The 20,783-nt window shown below is 36.3% G+C and overlaps 1 protein-coding gene across 1 annotated transcript in view; it reads right to left on the reverse strand.

Moving 5' to 3' along the window:
• LOC118738073 (polypyrimidine tract-binding protein 1) overlaps positions 1-20,783 on the reverse strand; it is a gene marked incomplete in the record, with an annotated part of 425,177 nt that overhangs the window by 121,352 nt on the left and 283,042 nt on the right. Inside the window, 1 exon segment of the mRNA XM_036468984.1 lies at positions 13,438-13,706. Within this exon segment, the coding sequence (XP_036324877.1) occupies positions 13,438-13,706 (269 nt within the window).

A 20,783-nucleotide genomic window follows, 5' to 3' on the forward strand; every position in this document is an offset into this window, starting at 1 on the left:
ACCGTTCATTTTCGGTTAATCGAATATTTTAAGTTCGATTTTTTTTTGCATTTACAGATGCATATACATATATGAAAAGTCTTGTTACATTCGTAGTACATATATAAGATGGCATGTGCAAAATTAAGGCAAACTTTTTTTGCAAGAATGTGCGCTAATTATTGAAATGTTATTGCGAAATATTTTAGAGACAATGGCTAAAGCAATACCTACCTCTCATTTTCGCGATTTTTGTTATGGATTTTTGTTAAATGGTAGTTCAGTGAGGATGTGGAGGAGGTGTAGCACAAAACTGCACCACATATGGAACATGTTACTTCCTTTTCGTCCTCTGTTTTTTCGAAAAAATCCCAAACCCAGCTCCTTTTGCGTCCGCTCATTTTTTGAATCTGAATATACATACATATGTGTGCATGTATATATTTAAATAAATTTTTTTTCATTTGTCAAAGAAATTTCAATGAAAGTTCGGTTGCTGAAATTCGATTTGCTACAATGCTCGAGTAGTCGAAGCAAAGCAACTATCCGAATAATCGAAGGCGGACGACTATTCGAATACAATTAACCGAATAATAAGCATGCGAACGGTTACGAATCGAATAATCGGTTAACCGATTAGTCGAATAGTCTGATAATTTTACGAGCCCTAGTACAAACGATCCAAAAATTACTACTTGAACAGTAAAAATGTGGCTCGATGTACATTTGCTTTTGGATTGGGCGCTTCTATTTATCTAAAAAATCATTCAGGCATATTCCGCAAATCGTACGATTTACAAAATCTGTTCGGAGGATTTATAACAAAGAGCGAAAAATTGGCACTAATTCGATGGATATAACGTAAATGATGGGTTTCTAGCAGTTTCCCGTTGCAAAATTTAATCCTTGATTACAAATTTATAAAAAATATTTTGCAAATTAAACCGATTTGAAATCGTACGATTGCAGAACATGTCCGATTATTCTTCTTCTACTTGATTGGGGTAGTCACAACGGTGTCATATGTGTCGTATTGTTCTTTGTCGTAAACTTTAAACGGATAAAAATATACTAACGATATCGTTGTGAATACCCCATATACAGTGTAATTTAAGTTTGCATTTATATTGACAGGAATATTGCTTTAAGTTTTGAAAGGAGTATCTGCTCAACTGCTTATTCCTCTTTCGAATACTCTTAACGCCTGAAACATTGTTATTAAATACACACTGCGTTCAACCTTAATCGGATATTTTTAACTAGGTCATTTGCTTCCAGTCTTATACATTTTAAAAATGAATGCTGAATAGCTACGCATTAAATTTGAATTTCCTGTAGTAGAACACATTTCGAGAACGACCCCCCAAACCATCCAAATTAATAATAATAAATGGCGCTTACAAAAATATGTATGTTAATGTTTGTCCCAGCTTCTTCGATTTGTGGCGTGACCTTTGATGTTGTCACACAAAGGGGAGGCACCTACGCCCGCTCCGAACGACGACTGAAAATCGGGGGTCGTCCGCTATTATAAAAAAAAGCTTTTTTGTTTTTTATTTTTTTGATGTTGAGTTGAACCAGGCTTGAACCAAGGTCCTGCGGAATGGTAGCGCGCTCTGCTAACCTTAGTGCTTGGCCGAGCTTCTCCTCCGATTTGTGGCATGCGCCTTGATGTTGTCACACAAAAGCGAGGGACCTACAGTTTTACGCCTACTCCTAACGGCGATTGTATTGTATTTTTAAGAGCAGCTGTTTTTCATATACTCGGAGGTTTGCTATCGGCTGCCGAGGGGCGACCTCGGCCTTTAAAATTACTCTAACATAAAAATAAATATCAAAAATGAGTTCCGCGGCCCTAAATTACATATGGTTGTCTCAAGCAGACTCTTGGCGCGCTAGAATGGATTCTGGCCCTGTGGCCGAGATATCCCCAAAAATTATTAAAAAGAAGGATAGATATGAGTAGTCCACTTGAAAAAGCGTTATGTGATTTTATAATAGAAAACCATAAATTTGAAAAAACGACTACGACAACAAGTAATATTTAAAATGAATCTTTTTTATTTTTTATTACCTGAAAATTTTGAAAAAATAAGAGCCTTATAAAATTATAACATAACCTAACATGACGCAAGATAACATTAACAGTCTATACGACCTAAAACATTTTTCTAAGTTCATCAGAATATAGATAAATAAGTATGATAGCGACTTTTGGAAGAAGAGTTAACATTTGGTGCTATTTTTTCAGAATATAAAAAGATTTTGCACTGTGTTGTTAGTGGACATGAAACTACTTTAAATACAGGTACGTAATCCACCAAAAACTAAAAATCGAAAAAATTTTACATAGCGCACTTTGCAAGTGGACTACTCATATCTACTATATATTTGTGGAAGTACGTATGTATGTATGTGTATGTGCCAGGTTGCAGTCTAAACGGACGGACAGAATCGAACAAAATTTTGACAGAGTATCGCCATGACACCTGGGCCTATAATAGGGTAAAAAATTGGGATCCGATAAGGGGGCGTGGCACCTCCCATAGGCATGAAATTTTTAATCAGCCATAACTTCCAGACCATAAGTCAAATGAACTTGAAACTTGGTATGCAGACATGTCAATGGTAGATGCTTATAGGCAGGTATATATAAACGAGTTTGTAAAAGGGGGCGTGGTACATCCCATAGGCCTGAAATTTTTTATCTGCTATAACTTCGGAACCATAAGCCACATCAACTTGAAATTTGGTATGCCAACATATCTATGGTAGGTGGTCATAGTAAGGTATATATAAATGGCTTTGTAAAAGGGGCGTGGCACATCCCATATTCGTGGAAATTTTATCAGCTATAACTTCAAAACCATAAGTCACATGAAATTGAAATTTGGTGCGCAGGCATATCTATGGTAGGTGCTTATAGTAAGGTATATATAAATGGCTTTGTAAATGGGGCGTGGCCCATCCCATAGGCGTCGAAATTTCATCAGCTATAACTTCAAAACCATAAGTCACATAAAATTGAATTTGGTGTGCAGGCATATCTATGGTAGGTGCTTATAGTATTATAGCTATATGTATATACATGAGTTTATAAAAAGGGCGTGGCACATCCCATATTCATGGAAATTTTATCAGCTATAAATTCAAAACCATAAGTCACATGAAATTGAAATTTGATACGCAGACGTATCTATGGCAGGTGCTTATGGTAAGGTATATATAAATGAGTTGGCAAAAGGGGGCGTGGCTCATCCCATAGGCGTGGAAATTTTTATCAGCTATAACTTCAAAACTATAAGGCAAATGAAATTGAAATTTTGTATGCAGACATATATACGGTATCGGGATCTTTTGCTATCCACACCCTCTGAGGCACAGTTTGTACGTTTCCCAATGTATCTATATATCAGGTTTGCCGTTATCAATACAGTAGACGTTAACTTCCTTTTGGTTTTTTAAAAACTTATGGATTTCAGAATTATCACCATTGGACATGAAGATGTATATAACGGCCCAACGGAAAAACGACAATTGTGCGAACACAATACACGAAGCAGTATCAAACCCGAAAACCAACTATTTTAAGGAACCTACAACTGAGCACACGGAACTACATAGTAATGCGAGTAAAGGTATGACGATATATACATATATACATGAGTTTGTAAAAAGGGGCGTGGCACACCCCACAGGCGTGAACCTTTTTATCAGCTATAACTTCGGAAATATAAGTCCCAAGAACTTGAAATTTGGTATGCGGGCATACCTATGGTAGGCGCTTATAGTAAGGTATACATAAATGAATTAATAAAAAGGGGCGCGGCACATCCCATAGGCGTGGAGGATTTTACCAACTATAACTTCGGAACCATAAGTCACATCAACTTAAAATTTGGAGTGCAGACATATCTACAGCAGGGGCCTATAGTAAGGTATATATAAATGAATTTATAAAAGGGGGCATGGCACATCCCATAGTCGTGGAAATTTTTATCAGATATAACTTCGGAACCATATGTCACATGAAATTGAAATTTAGTATGCAGACGTATCTACGGTAGGTGCTTATAGTAAGGTATATATAAATGAGTTTTTAGAAAGGGGTGTGGAATATTCCACAGGCGTGAAATATGATGGAATTTGGTATGAATACGTATCCATGGTAGGTGCTTATAGTGAAGTTTTGTTACGCAGCGAAATGTAAAAGGTACAATTTTGGTTGTAAGAAAACGTGTGGTTTCTGTATGGTTAAATTTGTATACATGAGTTTGTAAAAGGGAAAGTGGAGCATAAGCGTGGAATTTTTAATCAGCCATAAATTGGGAACCATAATTCACATGAACTTGAAATTTGGTATGCAGACATACATATACATATATGGGAGTTGTTTAGAATAAAGTATATATAAATGAGTTTTTAAAAGGGGGCTACATATGTATTCATCAATTATGTATATCACTCGGATATTTAAAACTGTGTCTTATAGTCTTTAGACCATTTCGGAACGGAAGGATTAAATCGTTTTTTTTTTTGATCGCGCTGCTGTTTAACGAAAAATGTTCATTCATAATGTATAAATCTCCTTCCGAAATAAGCATTCTACCGGAAAAGTGTCGCTATTCTAAAACAGCTAAGCGAAAAGGCAGATAAACGGAATGTATAGTTTGTCTGCTTTAATTTATGCTGAATTAAATACTTGTACTACGATTTTATATTTTGATTTGTTTACCCCGAACAAGGTCGGGTGCTTTGCTAGTTCTATATAAAAATATGTTTCTTGGAAAGTTATTCCGTAGTCATATCGGACTAGTTACATTTTTAGCATGGTATTTACTAGGATTCACCCACTCGCACATGATGCCTTTAAGAATTTGCTTACAGTGGTATACCCAGATTTGCGTACTTCCATATTTCTGGGGGTGCTTCTGTTCAGACAATCTGTCTCTCTCACATGTTGTGAGCATTTCAAGGTATTTGCTTCGTATTCTATAGTATACCCTGGGGGATTAACCCTCATACAACAAGATTTTGCAATCATCGTATGAAGCTCATAGCACCAGGGCAACAATAGGTAAGAAAGCAAACAAGCAAATTAGCTAAGCAACGCAATACAAGCAAGAAATTTTACCTATAATAAGCTCCAAAGCTGTCAGCCACTCTTGTGGAGCAGAAGCTTGTTTGGTCTGACGCAAAGAATGCAACAGCAAATACATGTATACATACATACATACATACAAGAATATGGACATTCATACGAGGAAGGTAAAAAAAGAAACTAATATGTCACGTGGAAGCACAAGTGAACATACAAGAAACAATTTGTATTTATGGTTGATCGAGAAATATATTCGGTGAAACACTGAGTGAATTGCGAAGACAGTTGGCACTTTGGTGATTGCGAACAGATGGATTTCTAAGGATATCTGCAGCCAAATGCGAACGCTCAAGGTTTGCTTTGAGTTCCACTTCCGAGTACAAGTTGCCGAAAAAATTAAGACGAATGGAGCAACGGTTGAGATTGAAGGATATCAGGAGAGGGTGATGACTAGACAACTTCGGGGATGTGGCGGGTAGAAAGTGACATGCCCTAATGGTAAAAGGTGAAACCGGCTAAAGGGACAGGAGGCAAATATACCAAATAAAATATTTGTGCATATGTATGTATCTATGTATGAGTGCGTGTGTATGTTTGCGTTTGTAGTTATAAATACGCCCAGCGGGAAAATGAGTAAATCGTGACCTTTTTCTGTGATAAAAGATTCGACTTTTGCGACTGAACATAAATATGCGTTCATTTTCTCTGTTATAGTATAAGCTGGGTACAGTGCATCAATTACTCAACAAATATCTAATATCTATCTCACCAGGTTCTGTAACCGAACGGATACATACCAACATAGTTATTCGACTGTCTATAGATGTTCTCGAGCACGAATCATACAACGTCGAATTGTATTTTTTGTTTTGTACATTGTATATTACAAAACATTAAATTTTCCCACTGGGTGTGAATGGATACTTATGTTTGAGCATAGTTGTTTAATTTTTTTTGTATATACACATACATACATGGATATGTACATTTACAAGCACGTATGCATACCCTGCAAAAATGCTTGGACCATGCAGTCGATTTGTGGCATATTTGAATACTTACAAAGTGTTCCTCTGTCATGCTGTAGCGGACCAACTCGTGTCTCTGCGCAAGCTTATTGTTACCCGATCACTGCTCGTGTTTTAACGAAATGTGATTTTAAGTTGATTCAAGTTAAACATTTGAAAACAAAATTACGGAACGGCTGTAGCTGAGTGTGCAAAACTTCTCGCTGTTATTTGCTAACTTCTAGAAAGTCCTGGCTCGAATCTCGTCAGAGGTATAATGTTAAAATGCTAATAAAAATGTTTGTTTTATGTGTCCGAACAATGAAAACGCATCTGTGAAGTGCATAACAAAAGCGTTTACAAACGAAAAAATATATCAACAAAGACATTGTTAATATGTTGGCGTAGTTTTGTGCTACTCTGATGTAATGCAGAGCTGGAATATGGTCCTGCCCTAGGACATCGCAATGTTAATTAGACCACATTTTTTAGGCATTTTGGTTAATTTTGTAGTACTCCTTGATCCTTAGTGAGTACTCTGTACATGCATGCATGGAGTAGCCGCGAGTTTTGCAGGGTATAAGTATACTTATACATATGTTTTTTTAGGTATACAAGTGTACCGCGTAGGAGATTTAGCGCTGTTGCAAGTGTTTTGTGGGATCAAATGTGATGTGTGATTGTTTTTGTGGGTAATTTTGATAAATTAATTTTTGAGCTGCCACAACAGCAACCGGAAGAAGTAGATAAAAGGGTTGAAAGGTTGCGATGTAATATTTAGCATAAAAATACACTGCTTACGGTTTTGTATGTGCGTATGTGTGACTGTGCAAAAACAAGCATACGAAGTGAATTCAAAAAATAATGAAATCTAGGAAAAAAGTTCAAAGGCAACAAGTTCATACATACAGTGCCTCTCAGAAGAAAATGTTCAACATGATTTTTAACTTGGACAGTTCAATTCACAAACAATATTAAAACAATTTGTTGAGGATTTTCAAAAGTACATAATGTGAAAAAAAATTAAAATTTGATTGTTACTCAGAATAGGTTCTGCGACATCCTACTATTAACCATCTTTAAAAAACGGAGGAAGGTAAAAATTTATCGGAATACTTTTTTACGTTACCGTATAGATAACATTGGACCACGGGAACCGTTTTCGAAAGGTTTGCGGTACTACTAAATTTTTATATGATTGGGTTTTTATTTTAAAAATTACTTGTTTAACTAATCAACAGCAGAATCATCCGACTTTATTGTCTTGATTGGCTGAAATTCTACCCAAAAATTATTTAAACAGACTTAAAATAGCGTAAGTTGACAGTAATGGGATTTGAAAATAATGAAAAAAAAACTAGATTTTTGCACTCAACCTTTTCTACTGATCGATTAAATTTTAATTTTTTCATTAATTTTTAATAACGTCTAAAAATAACCAATCATAGTGCCAATGAGATTGCTTTTGGAGTTGTTTATTTGTGAGTTGAACTGGATTCAATACCACTTGCGGATAAACTAGTAGATGAGCCCTCTTTGGCGAAGTTAAAAATCATGGTGAACCTACTCTGCTGACTGTCACTGTACGAACGTAAGTGCAGGTATATTAAAACTGCGCAGGCAAATAATAATCTTTTTGGGTCATTGATGAGTGGAAAGAGACAAAAGCGGATTACACATTTAATTCCACTCGCAAATACACTTCGTGTCAGCTTGGCTAATTATTTCATAAATAAATAATGTTCGCGTAGTGAAAATGTAATGGCTTTAACAAAAAATGACTTAATTCTTCATGAACAGCAATCATATGTACATAAAAAAATACATAAATATATGTATGCATTAATCTATGTGTTAGTAATTATACAAAGTAAAGTATTCAAAAAAATAAAATAAGTAATTAATAATCACGATATATCGAATACAAAAATGTTGTTCACTTATTTTAGCAAGTCTACAAGAGCAAATTAATTTAATCATTCTTTCTTTGTTGTAGCTACCTATACAATATAAAATTATGTCACATATGATTGTATGTACAACATTGAAACGGCTAAATCTCTTGTTCAACTGAAGGCATCAAAAACCTTTCCAGTCGTCGCCTGTGTCCACGAAATGCATTTAAGGCAAAAACCACTCCACGAGAGGCGCATTCCAGAGTTAACAACTTTAAAATTTAAAGTAATTTTATTCTAGCAATGGACTGCGTAAACTCCAAACCAACCCACGATCTATAGAACGCCGCTAGAACAAAATATTATGATAACAAAGAGAAGCACTTGATCCACCGAAGGCAGACCGAATCACAACCGATATGTTTATTTTCTAGATATTTGTATATAAAAATAGATACTAAGTAAGTATATATGTATGTACATAATGAAAACCGTTACCAAAAACAAAATGTAGCACTGTTTTTTGGACTTTTAGGAACCACCAAGAAAGTTAGATCTTTTAACTCCGTGTGTTTTTTTGACAGATAGGGCTGTGCATTATGCGCGCAGAGATAAAAGCGAACCTTTGACGGGAAAACTATTAGACCTGAGGGAGTATTGCAAGCAGGAAGTTCCAGAATCCATTCCTTCCACTTCACCTATACAGCCAGTGAAAATTTTGTCCAGAGGTTCATTCAGTTCTGCCACATTTTTGGTTTTTTTTTGGTGGTTTCAGTTTTACTAAATAACACGCACCGTCAACACCTGTTAACTTTATATTTTTTTGTGGAACGGTGTTCAGTTTTGCATAGAATTATGATCATTTTTCAAAGCTGTTCCTATAATTTAAGGCGGTACGAGTTTCCATACACTGCGTTATGCAGTTATCGTTTAAAAATGTTCGTATTTAAAAATAATATTTTCATACCAAAATATAGCAAGCCTAAAATTTAGAATGCCCACATCTGGGTATACATACATTGAAGAGAAAAAATAGTAAAATCAAATAAAAACGTATTTGAACCAAACGAAAACGTGTTCAAAAGTAATGTTTGTAATGGGAATATTCAATTCAAATACGTCCCTATTAAAATGAAGCATTTTGCACTTCACGGATGGCGTTTCGCACTGTGCGGATGCTTTTCATAATTAAAAATGTGTATGTACAAATGAACTCATGGGCGTAGCCAGGTAGGGGCAGGGGGTGCTCGAGCCCCCCCCCCCCTAACTTTCAAATTTTCCTTATATATATATAAAATAGTACCCTGAAATGCCAGCTTAATAGGGTCGAGTCCCCCCCGCCCCCCTCTAAATTTCATTCTGGCTACGCCGATGAATGCACTAACTGCGTACTGTGGTGTTGATTCAAACTCAAGATTTGAAAGCAAATTTACATGTCTGGCTGTAACTGAGTGCGTAAAGATGCTTGTCACAATTGTTAATTTCAAATTCCATTGCAGGCAGCATGCAAATTAAGTTTATTTTTTGGCTTATTCATTTTCAGATGCATTCGGTTACAAGTAGCCGGTTATTTATGCACAAGAGACACGAAGTGACTTGAAGGTACCACCCCAACATTCCAGATACATTAAGTAGGTAGCCACATAATTTTGAAGAAAACGTTACACCTGTTTATCGGAACAACCGATTGGTAGACGCACCTCACAGCCACTACGGCCGTTACGATTGCGTATACCAAGCACAAATTAGCAAACAAAGTCGACTTCCCTCTTATTACCTGATACTTAAGTGTTGAAATATTGTAACTCTAATGTGAATATATCCAATTTAGCATTGGCATCGTAGAGTTTGACATTTTCAATGTTAAACGCACTCAGAACATTATGTAATACCGAGTGCTATTTGTGATGTTTGCATATACTTGAAACATTTAATTCAAAACATGCGGTCAGCCGACGGAAAACTTTGACCCAGCAATATATTTTTTATCTGTGGTAATAAGAAAAAATCATTGGGTGCTAAACCAAGACTGTTGAGCGAATGACCCACCAATTCGATGACATGCATGCTCAAATACGGTTTTTTTTTTAGCTAATGTGTGAGAACTTCCATTGTCCGGCAATCATATACTGGTGTAATATTCAGAATTGACCGTTACTGAAACGGTGTCCAGTTATTCGGCAAAGTCCCGGCGACCATTTGCTTTGAGGTGCGTGAACAACGTTTCCTGGATTAGGCTCGTCTTGAAAGACCATACAGTCCATCGTGGTTCAGTTTCGTGTTCATATTCACACGTCTTGAACATTTCTTTTTACCAATCGACACGATCTTTTTTCAGCGATTGGCAAAGTATGCTGTGTCCAACGCAAACCGATCTGCTTGTTTTTATTCTTCGAGGAAAATCAAATTGAATTAAGTGAATAGTAAAAAAAAATATTTTGAATACAAATATGAACCAAATCCTACCATATGAGTTTTCCAACTATCGCAACTCCTGCGCCACCTATCGACGAAATTTTGCGGGGAGTTAGTCCTTTTCATCTAAGAAATATAATATATATTATATTCCAAATGTAAGCTAAATCATACTATATACGGGGTTCTCAAATAGATCGCCGGATTAATTCGCCTTCCATATGGTATGCCATCGGGTTCTAAACTAGGTTTAAAAATTGAAGTATCTAGCTGATCGGGAAGTTGGTTAAAAATCGATTGCAAGATTTGGCCCAAACAAACATGCTTACATACATACATAAAGTGCAAATTAAATAAAAGCTTTTAAAAATTGAAATCACCTTTAGCTTATATGGGATAGGATCGGTGAATATACACACCTAAAATAATAAATTGCGTTTATTCGTTAGATGAAGGCAAATGCGACAGGCAAAATTCTCGAAAATCAACCGTAATTTGGGCTACAAAACTGCATATCGACCATTTTTCTTAATATTCTGAATAAAAAGATTGAAATTATGGTGGAAATTTTTATAACTTTTGTACAAATTTTGAACTGCACTTTTATAAAACAAATACTAAATATTATGTACGTATGTCAAATTCATTTAATCTCAACATTTCCAAGGTATATTTATGTAGCCAGAGGCATGCACTATATCTACATATATCGCGAGTGTTTAAGATATGTTGTCGGTAATCAGTGAAATGTAACAGATTGTAGTTTTCTTACCTTGTCACGGCAACTAAATCTTCATTTATTGTAAATGTGTGGGGGTTGCGGAGGATTGGGGTGGAGTAACAAAACAAGACATAGCTGTCTACTTGACTTATGTAGGATGCCCAATTGACGCACTCAGTGACAGGCTGGAGCAACAGACAGAAAACGTCTGCATGACTGACTTACTGGCATATTCCGAACGCTGACAAACGCACATTTGCACCCTTTTACTAGCTTAAACAGTCTCCTTTGACCTTTTCATGAAAAACGTTGGCAGGTGACAGACAACAAAGCAGTCTCCAAACAACAAAATTAATCACTTACTTTCGCACGAAATTATATGTAGGCGCACAAAGGCACATACACTTAGGATTACATGTGTGCGTGAAGGTGTATGCAGCAATACGTGAGGGTTTAAGTTGTAAATGAGGGCAGTACTACCAGGGTTAAAGTCGAAATAACGGCCACAAATGCCGTTTTAAATGTGGATAAACGATTCTTTATATCTATACACATTCATATGTAGTACACAGATGTGTGCACTGGCATTTACATACCCAACAAACACTAGAACAAACATTTTCAAACGATTAAGGAAATTTTTATCTCAATTTGATTTTCAGCATTGTTTATCATTTGAAACTAAAATTTTTCTCAAATATTGTTTATCAACTTCAGAACGGTTTGAGAAATAATTGTTTAGCATTACGTTCCGTTCATCTGTGTCAACTAAGCAAAAATGTGGAAGTCTATCAATCGCAAAATGGGTCCTCGACCACGCGGTCGCTGTTATGAGTGAATTGAACATTTCATTTATTAACTTGAGTGAACATTTTTTGATAATATTATTTTGTGTTTAATCATTTTGTGACTGATCTGCAGAAATAAGCTACTGGGTGGGCATTAAAGCTTAAAAGCGAAAGAAAAAAATAGTCTGCTGTATCGATAGTGACCAACAGTTTGATTTAATAAAAATGTTTATTGGGTATGCTTTCAATGTCTTTGCCAGCAGTGAACTGGGTTCGTTTGCTGTCCGTGATTTAAAGCATACTTTGGGTATAATTTGTTACAAATTGTGATTAATTAAAAAGTGTCGGGTTAACCACCTTCTGTGGTAGTTTGTGGATGCGCACCCAATAGCAGTGCGCAGGGATGCGGGTCTTTAAATGACTTTAACCAGACAAACTGTATACCAGATATATGTTACACGTCTATCCATATTTTCTATAAATGAGAATATTTAAAATTAATGACTGCAATGAGCGTCCATTTTGTGCGTGTGAATTTCCATTCGAATTATCTACGTAATTGTTATTGTATGTACAAATGTATATTTATGTACAGATATTTTTTCCAACTAATTACAGCTGCTGGTAGGTATGTACATATGCATTCATACGTACATACATATGTATGTTTATCAGAAACTACGTCGCAAAATATTAAAGCCTGCGTATGTCTAGAAATGTATCTTTCTGGTAACTATATGGATATTTACAATCCGGTGCATACTGTCTACCATGGTGCATAGATAGCATGATTGGCTAATTTTGTTGTTGTTTGAATACATGAAACAACAACAATCATGCTATTTATGCTATCTATGCACCATGTTAGACCATATGCACCGGATCGTGAATACCCCGTATGTATTTTTATGCATATAAATATTCCAATAGGCTTTAAGCCTTATGCCTAGGAATGCACAACCCCTGTACGACTTGATATTGATATACAGATGTACTCATATCTGCTCTTTTATATAGAACATAACGATTTCGAACAAAGACCAGAAGGTTTTGGGGGCTTTCGAGAGAGAGCTATCCTATGCAAGATATATATCCCTGATCGCGTGGTCGAGTGGTACCGAAGACGATGGAAAGACAAACTGTACAAGCGTTTTAACGGCATGGACCGAAAAAGCATAAAACTGCAACGATTGCGCTGGTTCGGGCATGTTGTACGCATGGACGACAAAGCTCCAGTGAAAAGATCCTTCGGTTCGGCAACTAGGCGGACAACGAAAGCCGGGCGCCAACGAATACGGTGGAAGAACCAAGGGCAGAGGAATTTGTTCTCAGTCAGGATGAACAACTGGTGCAACTTCGCAAATGAGAAATTCAATCGTTTTATTAAAACAATCTCCATTTCACATTTGGGGAGTATGTACACGAACTTACAACGTAACTACATATTACTACAAAAGTCTAACAAAAAGCTTTGTTCGCGCAATTTAAGTTCATGATAAAAAAGTCACAAATAGCTATATTTGAAACTCACATTGTTGTGACTCTGATCTGTCTTCAATTCGCGATGATTGGAGAACTGCACGTAAACCATGCGTCCGCGCATATGAGGAGGGGTGACAGTGTAACACGAGACCATCGATGTCGCGGATACTTCATCGGCCATTTCGAGAAAAGCTTGATTTTTGCCCTTAAGGACGAGCACATTTGTAACTCGACCAAACGGTACACCTAATGAGATGACATCTGATTCGCTGGATTCATTTGGAATGTTACGCAAGTGGATGACTTTTGACGGTTTGCCTACAAAAAAGAAAATGTAAAATGGTGTTATTATTTGAAATTCAAATAAATAAGTTATGAAATAATTGAGAGATATAAAATAAAACAGGCAAGTACATATCGATGGTATTCTCAAATAACGACATAACTCAATAGTTCTTGCATTTAAAATATATAGAGGATTGGGTTACAAAATAACTATATTTCTCTGTGGAAAATCGACATATATCTAATTGTTACCAATCCTATAGAGGACGCAATTGTCAGAAAATCTAAAGTCTCAATTACTCTAGACTTAATTTACGTAACGCAACCTAATATAATGACCAACACAAAATATTTTTGTTCAGAAATATTTTGATGTAGCTTAAATATAGGCAGTAAAGTGACAATCAGCTGAAAAGGAAAATACAAAAACAATAAATTTTCCCTTCTGGCTAAATTAACGTGTTTAGTAATCATTGAAGATTTCTTCCGTAAGTTAAGTTAAGTCTAGACTAACCGACTTATAGTCTGCAACCCATGAAGTTCAACTATTTTTGACTTAATTTATCGTAAGAAATTGTTAGATTACTCTACATGTTAACTTAATCCATAAGCGTACATATCTTCCTTTAGTATTTTCCTTTTCAGCTGATTTACAGTTCCTGCTTATAAAATGCAAGCGAAAATGCATGTCTCAGTTGTGATCACTGTTTATCGTGAACATTGGCATAAGTCAAAAACTGTCGATCGGTTAGTGATGTTTTTATAGGAAATAAAGAAATAAAATTTCGTTTAACTACTTAGTAATAGTTACTTATTGTTTAAATAAAATAACTTTTCCAGACTGAACCTTACTAAATCTTTGAAAGCTTAAAAATGTTCACTATAGAATCACTGCACATATGTAATACGAAAATTTTAATTGGCTCTACTGAAAATTTTTATAATTTGAGTTATGTCGTTATTACGGAGTTTGCAGAAGGCATTTAAATACATAGAACAATCCAAAAATATATTTTAAATTGCCTTTGTTAATAGTAATGAAAGAGTAAATTGAAAGAAATGGCAAAGACATAAATTAATCTTTATGCAATGAACGATAAATATTATTTGAACATAGGATAATTATTGATGTTTTAAAACAGCTGTAAAATCGTTTCTGATGCAAGCGAGACAACTTTTTGGCTTCTCCGACATACCTAAGAGAATACCAACTTGCCATTTCGGCATTTTTATATGCAGTTACATATATAGTATACTTAAAAATATTTTTTTACCTGAAGCTAATTAACGCTTTATTTAGATAAGGGTAATTAAGCTTTACATAGTAGTATTTGCAACACCACACAATACTCATTTAATGTGAGCAATAAACCCTTTCATACCTTCGTCCCATACCGAAAAATGACATTCATGCTTTTGCCAGATCTCTGGTGGCATATAAAAATACCGAACGCTCCATCCACGCGCTACACTCACTCAAAGAATTTACATATGTATGTATGTGCATACTTTCGTGCAGTAGGTGACTGAGCAACGGTTGTGGCGATGTGCCGCAAATGCAGTGGTAAATGCCACACATTTTACGACTAAATTCCCTACGCAACACAATGAGGAGCTTGGCAAGTAGTTCCGAGTTTACAGCACTTTTAAGCTCCTGCACTTAAGGAAGGCGCATGAGTGGCAAGCTAGCTAGCTAGCTAGATTGGGTGTCACGTTGTGCAGTAGACAGATGGTAGCTCATGGCACAAGAAATACTTTATGCTTATAAAAATTTAAGCTACTTCAGACGTCAGAAAGGAAATCCTTGAAATGTTGCACATCACAAATGTTATGCGGCAAACAGCTGCAAAAATAGATGCCCAAAAATGAAGGGTAGCAGAGTGAAAGAGAAGAAGTACGTAGACGCGTAAGTGTATAGGTGCCGTAAGTGACGACAAGAGGAAGAATATCACAGAACACGAGCACATCCCTGCAGAAAATCTGACTAGCCTAGAACTAGCGTAGAACTAGACCTTTTGCCGACAGTACCAGTTCTAGCTCAATACCCAAGCAATGCTTTCAACTGTCCAGTTTTGCACGGCGATGTCATTGGCGGTGGCAATTGTCGCCCAGTGCATTACTTTGTAACCGGTTTTTAACTGGTTCCATTTTTTTTTGTATAACAAAACGTTTTTGCGATTCGATTTTTGGATTTTTTTTCGTTTTTTCTTTTCTTTTAAAGATTCCGTTTTTGTGACACATTTTATTAAAAAAAAAAATATTGTAAGCTGCACGCAACAATTTAAATTCATTAAATTTGAAAACTCACAACTGCCTCCACCGCGATTTGAACTCGCGACCAACGATGGTTGAGTCGGAGGTCTTCTCGCTGAGCTACTTTCGTATTGTACGAGCAGTGAGCATTTGCACATTTACACCGCAAGTTTCAACTGTCCCGCTCTGCATTCCTTTTGCACCAGTTCAGAGATATGTAGTTCGGAACTAGCGCTTTGTCAGACTGTCTCTAAATTTTACTGCAGGGATCCTACACATTTTGCTTGTGTGCGAGTACGCTTATGTGTGTGTACGAGGATGTAACACTCACTGGGGTAAAGACTTTAATCCGCTGCTATTTGTACCACGCTGCAAGAATTTATTTATGCAAAAATACTAACAATGCCGACAACAGCACAACAGCACAACAAGACTAACAAACAGCTATAACAATGCGAACTAAAAGCACAAAAACGACATTAACAAGACATTGCAGCATTCTCATGCAACGAGACCACTGTACTGGCGTGAACTTTCGCAGCGGGCAATGGTGGCACGGTGTGAATGGCCAGTCACTCGACAGCCAGTCAACTAGTCAAGTGGTCCGTTAGTCAGTCAGACATACAGTCACTCAATGAGCTGACCAGTTCCGGAGAAGTAGGGCGTATAAGCGAACGAACAGGTGTATTGTCGCTGGATTAAGTTGAAAGGTTACACTCTATTTACGAGAAACTGGGTATAAACCGATAGGTTGTATATATGTAAATATGAATAAGTATTCGTAGACAAAACGCCAATAGTGCACACACGTATTAATTTACCTCTCCACAGGCATTTTCATTGTATAGGGTGTTGCCAGGAACTAGGCATAGCAACTAGAATTTCCAGGGAAAAAAGATACATTAATAATGAATACAAGTAAATTTTTTTTCAATTATATTATTTAACCTACAATTGTATGTATAGACAGTTTTCAATCTTTGAAGGATTGTGAGTCCGAGTGGACAATTTATTGTCTCTGTTTTGGATTCAAAAGATGGCAAACTCGATTAGAAATGGCCAACTTCATATCAGAAAAAATTTCAATTAGCACGAAATTGTTCCGGAAGTAGAATCACAATACCAAGAGTGTGACTGAAATTCTCAACCTCGATTTCTCGACCGACTCGGATTTGCGGGGGGAAATTTCAACAACTTGCACTAACTCCAAATGCGCTTTTTTATGACATTTCCGGAAAATATCAACGAGTGGCAATACATTTGTTAAATATAGGTAATGAGATTAAATAACTACTTCGTATTTATTTTTTCGCAACCCATGGACACCTAAGCAAGTGTTTGCTGCTGTTGCCAGAAAATGTGAATGTGAACGTGTTAATACTACAAGCCTAAATAAAAGCTGTTGTTGCGGCTTATTTTCCCAGCCACAGACACAAAGACAACAGAAATGTCGACTCATACACATTCATACCGGTATGTGTTGTGCAAGCGATCAAATGCAGGCAAAGTTAATGTAATGGGCGCTAAAGTGGCAAAGGAAACAAACAATAGTGTGAAAAATAACAGTAACAAAATTAAAAAAAAATTACACAAAAAATATAGAAAAACGTAAGTCCTCCGGAAAGCCTGCGGCAGGCCTCACACCAACCCAGTCAGGTGCCGAAAGGACAATGGTTTTAATCGTTGGGAATATGTGGTCACGTCTGCAGCTGTCGCCAGAAGTTTCTGATTTGCGCTAGCGTTTTAAATTTTTAATTTTTTTACATTTTAAATTATATATTTTACTTTTCACTCTGAAGTATAAACAGGGCATAAGCTAATCTGATACCTTAAGACCATTTACGCATCGGTATTATACGGCTTAAAAGTTTCACTAAGAGTTTGATGAAGTTCTTGGACTAACGGATTTTCACATGAAATATGTATGTTTCCCAGGCAAATATGATGACGGAGATAAGTTTGTGACGCATACATGTTCAATTAAATTATTGCTCTGTCTATTGGATTAATAGTGTTTAAGCGACTTATGCATTTCCCGCATAAACCAAGTGCAGCGGACAAACACACGCACTTGAGTCTAAAAGTAATCCGTTCGTTCTTAATTGGGTATGCATTTTTTATGCAATTCTCAAATCTCTCTTCGCGAAATTTAGTGAAGTGATAAGTCGCTGACAATTTCAGCCATGGTCTATGCTAACCCCAGCTTGGCTGTCACACGATGCTTTAAGCATCTCTCCCACTCCACTCCCGGAGTAGTTTTTGGCATGGTAGTAAGCTACAGCTTACAAACCACAGTGGACCTCTGCATGAATGCATCCCTGAATAAATCCCAGCTCATTGCAAAGCTGCCTACGGCAGCTAAAGCATGACTCCTCCAATGAAGTCCCCCAATTGATACATGGAAAAAGGGTCACATCTTGCGCTACCGCTTCATAAGCCTGCCCGCATATCTCACTGTCGCTCTCTCCCGCATAGCAGGCATATGTAGTGCGTAATTGCCTTGATGTGCACCTATAAACCATATGGGCTCATTGAGTTCGAAATATAAACACTCGCGCCAAAGATTATCCGTATCTCCTCTACTCCTCTTACTCGATCACAACTCTAAACCTGGTATCCCGCTCTCTCTCAGCTAAACAAATAGTTTATACATGGCGTATGCGTAACATTCTTTCGTCATACATATTTCATAAAAAGAAGTTATTACGCATTCTCATTTGACCATTTACAACTTTGTTTATTAACTAAAACTAGAAAAACGGTAAAAAGGACCGCAATTTACGACCGAAAATTAAGTTTACGTGTTTCAGCGTTTTTTGTTTTGTAATTTCAAAAATAGAAACTGCCCTTACAGTGTTATAAGTAGAGCTGATGATTTCACCCGGGTAATGAGCTACCCGGGTTCCCGGGTAGCGGGTGAAGCCGTACCAGGGTATTGTACTATCCGGGTAGACCGGGTACCCGGGAAATATGGTAATTATCCGTGTACCCGGGTACCCGACAAAATGTGGAGAAGTAAAAATTAAGCGCATTTACGATTATATACCGCAAACGAGCGTGCATAGGAAAAATCTATAGACTCTTCCATACCATATGGGGAAATATTATAATATATGTATATTCGTATCTAAAGGTAGTAGCTATAATTTTACGATTGTAGAAATATTAAGTTGTAGGGAGCTAAAAAAATAATAATAATAATTTCGTTTTGATAAAGTACTAGCAGACCCGGCGAACTTAGGCCCGCCCAAAATTTTTATTTTTTGATTGAAACTTTTTGGTCCAACATTTTCACCAACAAATCACGTTTACGATTTTCATTGGCACATTTATCTGCTAAGATTATGGTTTGGTGGTCATTTGCCGCTTTAGATAACCTATGGAAAGTATTACAACCGTGAAGAAGTTCTTGAAACTCTCCAACGGTTTTCCTCTTCACTCTCTGGCGGTTACAATGACCCGGTTCTATAGTGAATGTCCTAGAAGCTTTACAGTATAGTTGGTGGCAATTTCAAAATGGGTGCGTATCATTGTTCTACAGAAATGTAATATACATATATTTATTTCAGACGAAATACCTTAAAAGCTTGAACGCATTGGGCCAATCGTAACACAGGAGAGTTCGATATACTCAAAAGTTTTTTCGCTTGGCTGTTTTTAGTAATAACTCGCCTCCAGCGCCAATCGGCAGCACGTTTTTGCAATAGTATCACTCTTACCATTACCAACGCATATTTAAAATATCGGATCATAAATAAGATTTTTAGTAATAACTCAACTACAGCGCCAACTGGCGGATTAAATTGTAGAACTAAACCATCCAGAGACCTACCTACACACACAAAAAATAATGGTTGCATTTAGGAGGATTTCACTCACAAACACAACTAGAGAAGAATTATAAATACGTTCAAAGATAGCTAAAAATCGGCACGTTTGCAGACCCCGCGTCCCCTTTTCAAATAGCCCCAATTTTCTCCATGAGTATGGGCTTGATTTCATACGAAGTTCCAGTACTATACCAAGAATACTTTCAGAGATATGCAGTATAAAAATTCGGTTTGTATGGGAGGTGCCACGCCCCCTTTTCCAATAGCTTCCATTTTTCTACAAGAGTATGCGATTGATTTAGTATATCTCCATACCAACTTTTCCATAGCTCTACCATGAACACTTCCAGAGATAATTTCGAATTAATTCCGAAGAAATAATGCTAATGATTTTTTTTTGTATTAACACAAAAATGTTTAAATGAATGCTATTGCAATAATATATTGCATTAAAATTACAACAAGCATTAAAAACCCATTAACTAATTTTATTTTGAAAGTAAAAACTCTTTGCTGACGTTGAGGGTAGAATTTTAAGGTCAAAAAGGATAGCGACGGACGTTAAGGGTGGTTTTCACTATGTCAAGTTCAATGGCATTTGTCGTCAAATACGTAAAATCACATTATCAAATGGAACTAAAAAACGGTTTATTGATTGATTTAGATCAGAGTAGGTCTTCAGTCGTGTGCATGCACTGCTAAACTGGCTATCTGTCCGTTTTTGGCATCAACAATCGACATTCAAATCTATAAAAGCACTCTGCGTTGCACGCACATTGGCTTTCATTTTCATAAAACATCTAACAATGTTTAGAAGAATTCTTCTACAAATACACATAATATAATGAAGCTCAAAAAAACTATTAGTAATTATTCCAAGTCCTTCCAAAAGAGGCTATTTACATATATTTTACTAGAAAAAAAAATTTAATGGTTTTTAATAATGCAAACGAGCTTGGATAATTTAATGAAAAAAAAAATTTCATTAGCATTACATTTTTCAGAATTAATGCATTGAAATATTCAT

This window comes from Rhagoletis pomonella, unplaced genomic scaffold (genome assembly GCF_013731165.1).
Source record: "Rhagoletis pomonella isolate Grant_MI unplaced genomic scaffold, Rhpom_1.0 Rhpom_scaffold_00004, whole genome shotgun sequence".
In the NCBI taxonomy this organism is placed as follows: domain Eukaryota; kingdom Metazoa; phylum Arthropoda; class Insecta; order Diptera; family Tephritidae; genus Rhagoletis; species Rhagoletis pomonella.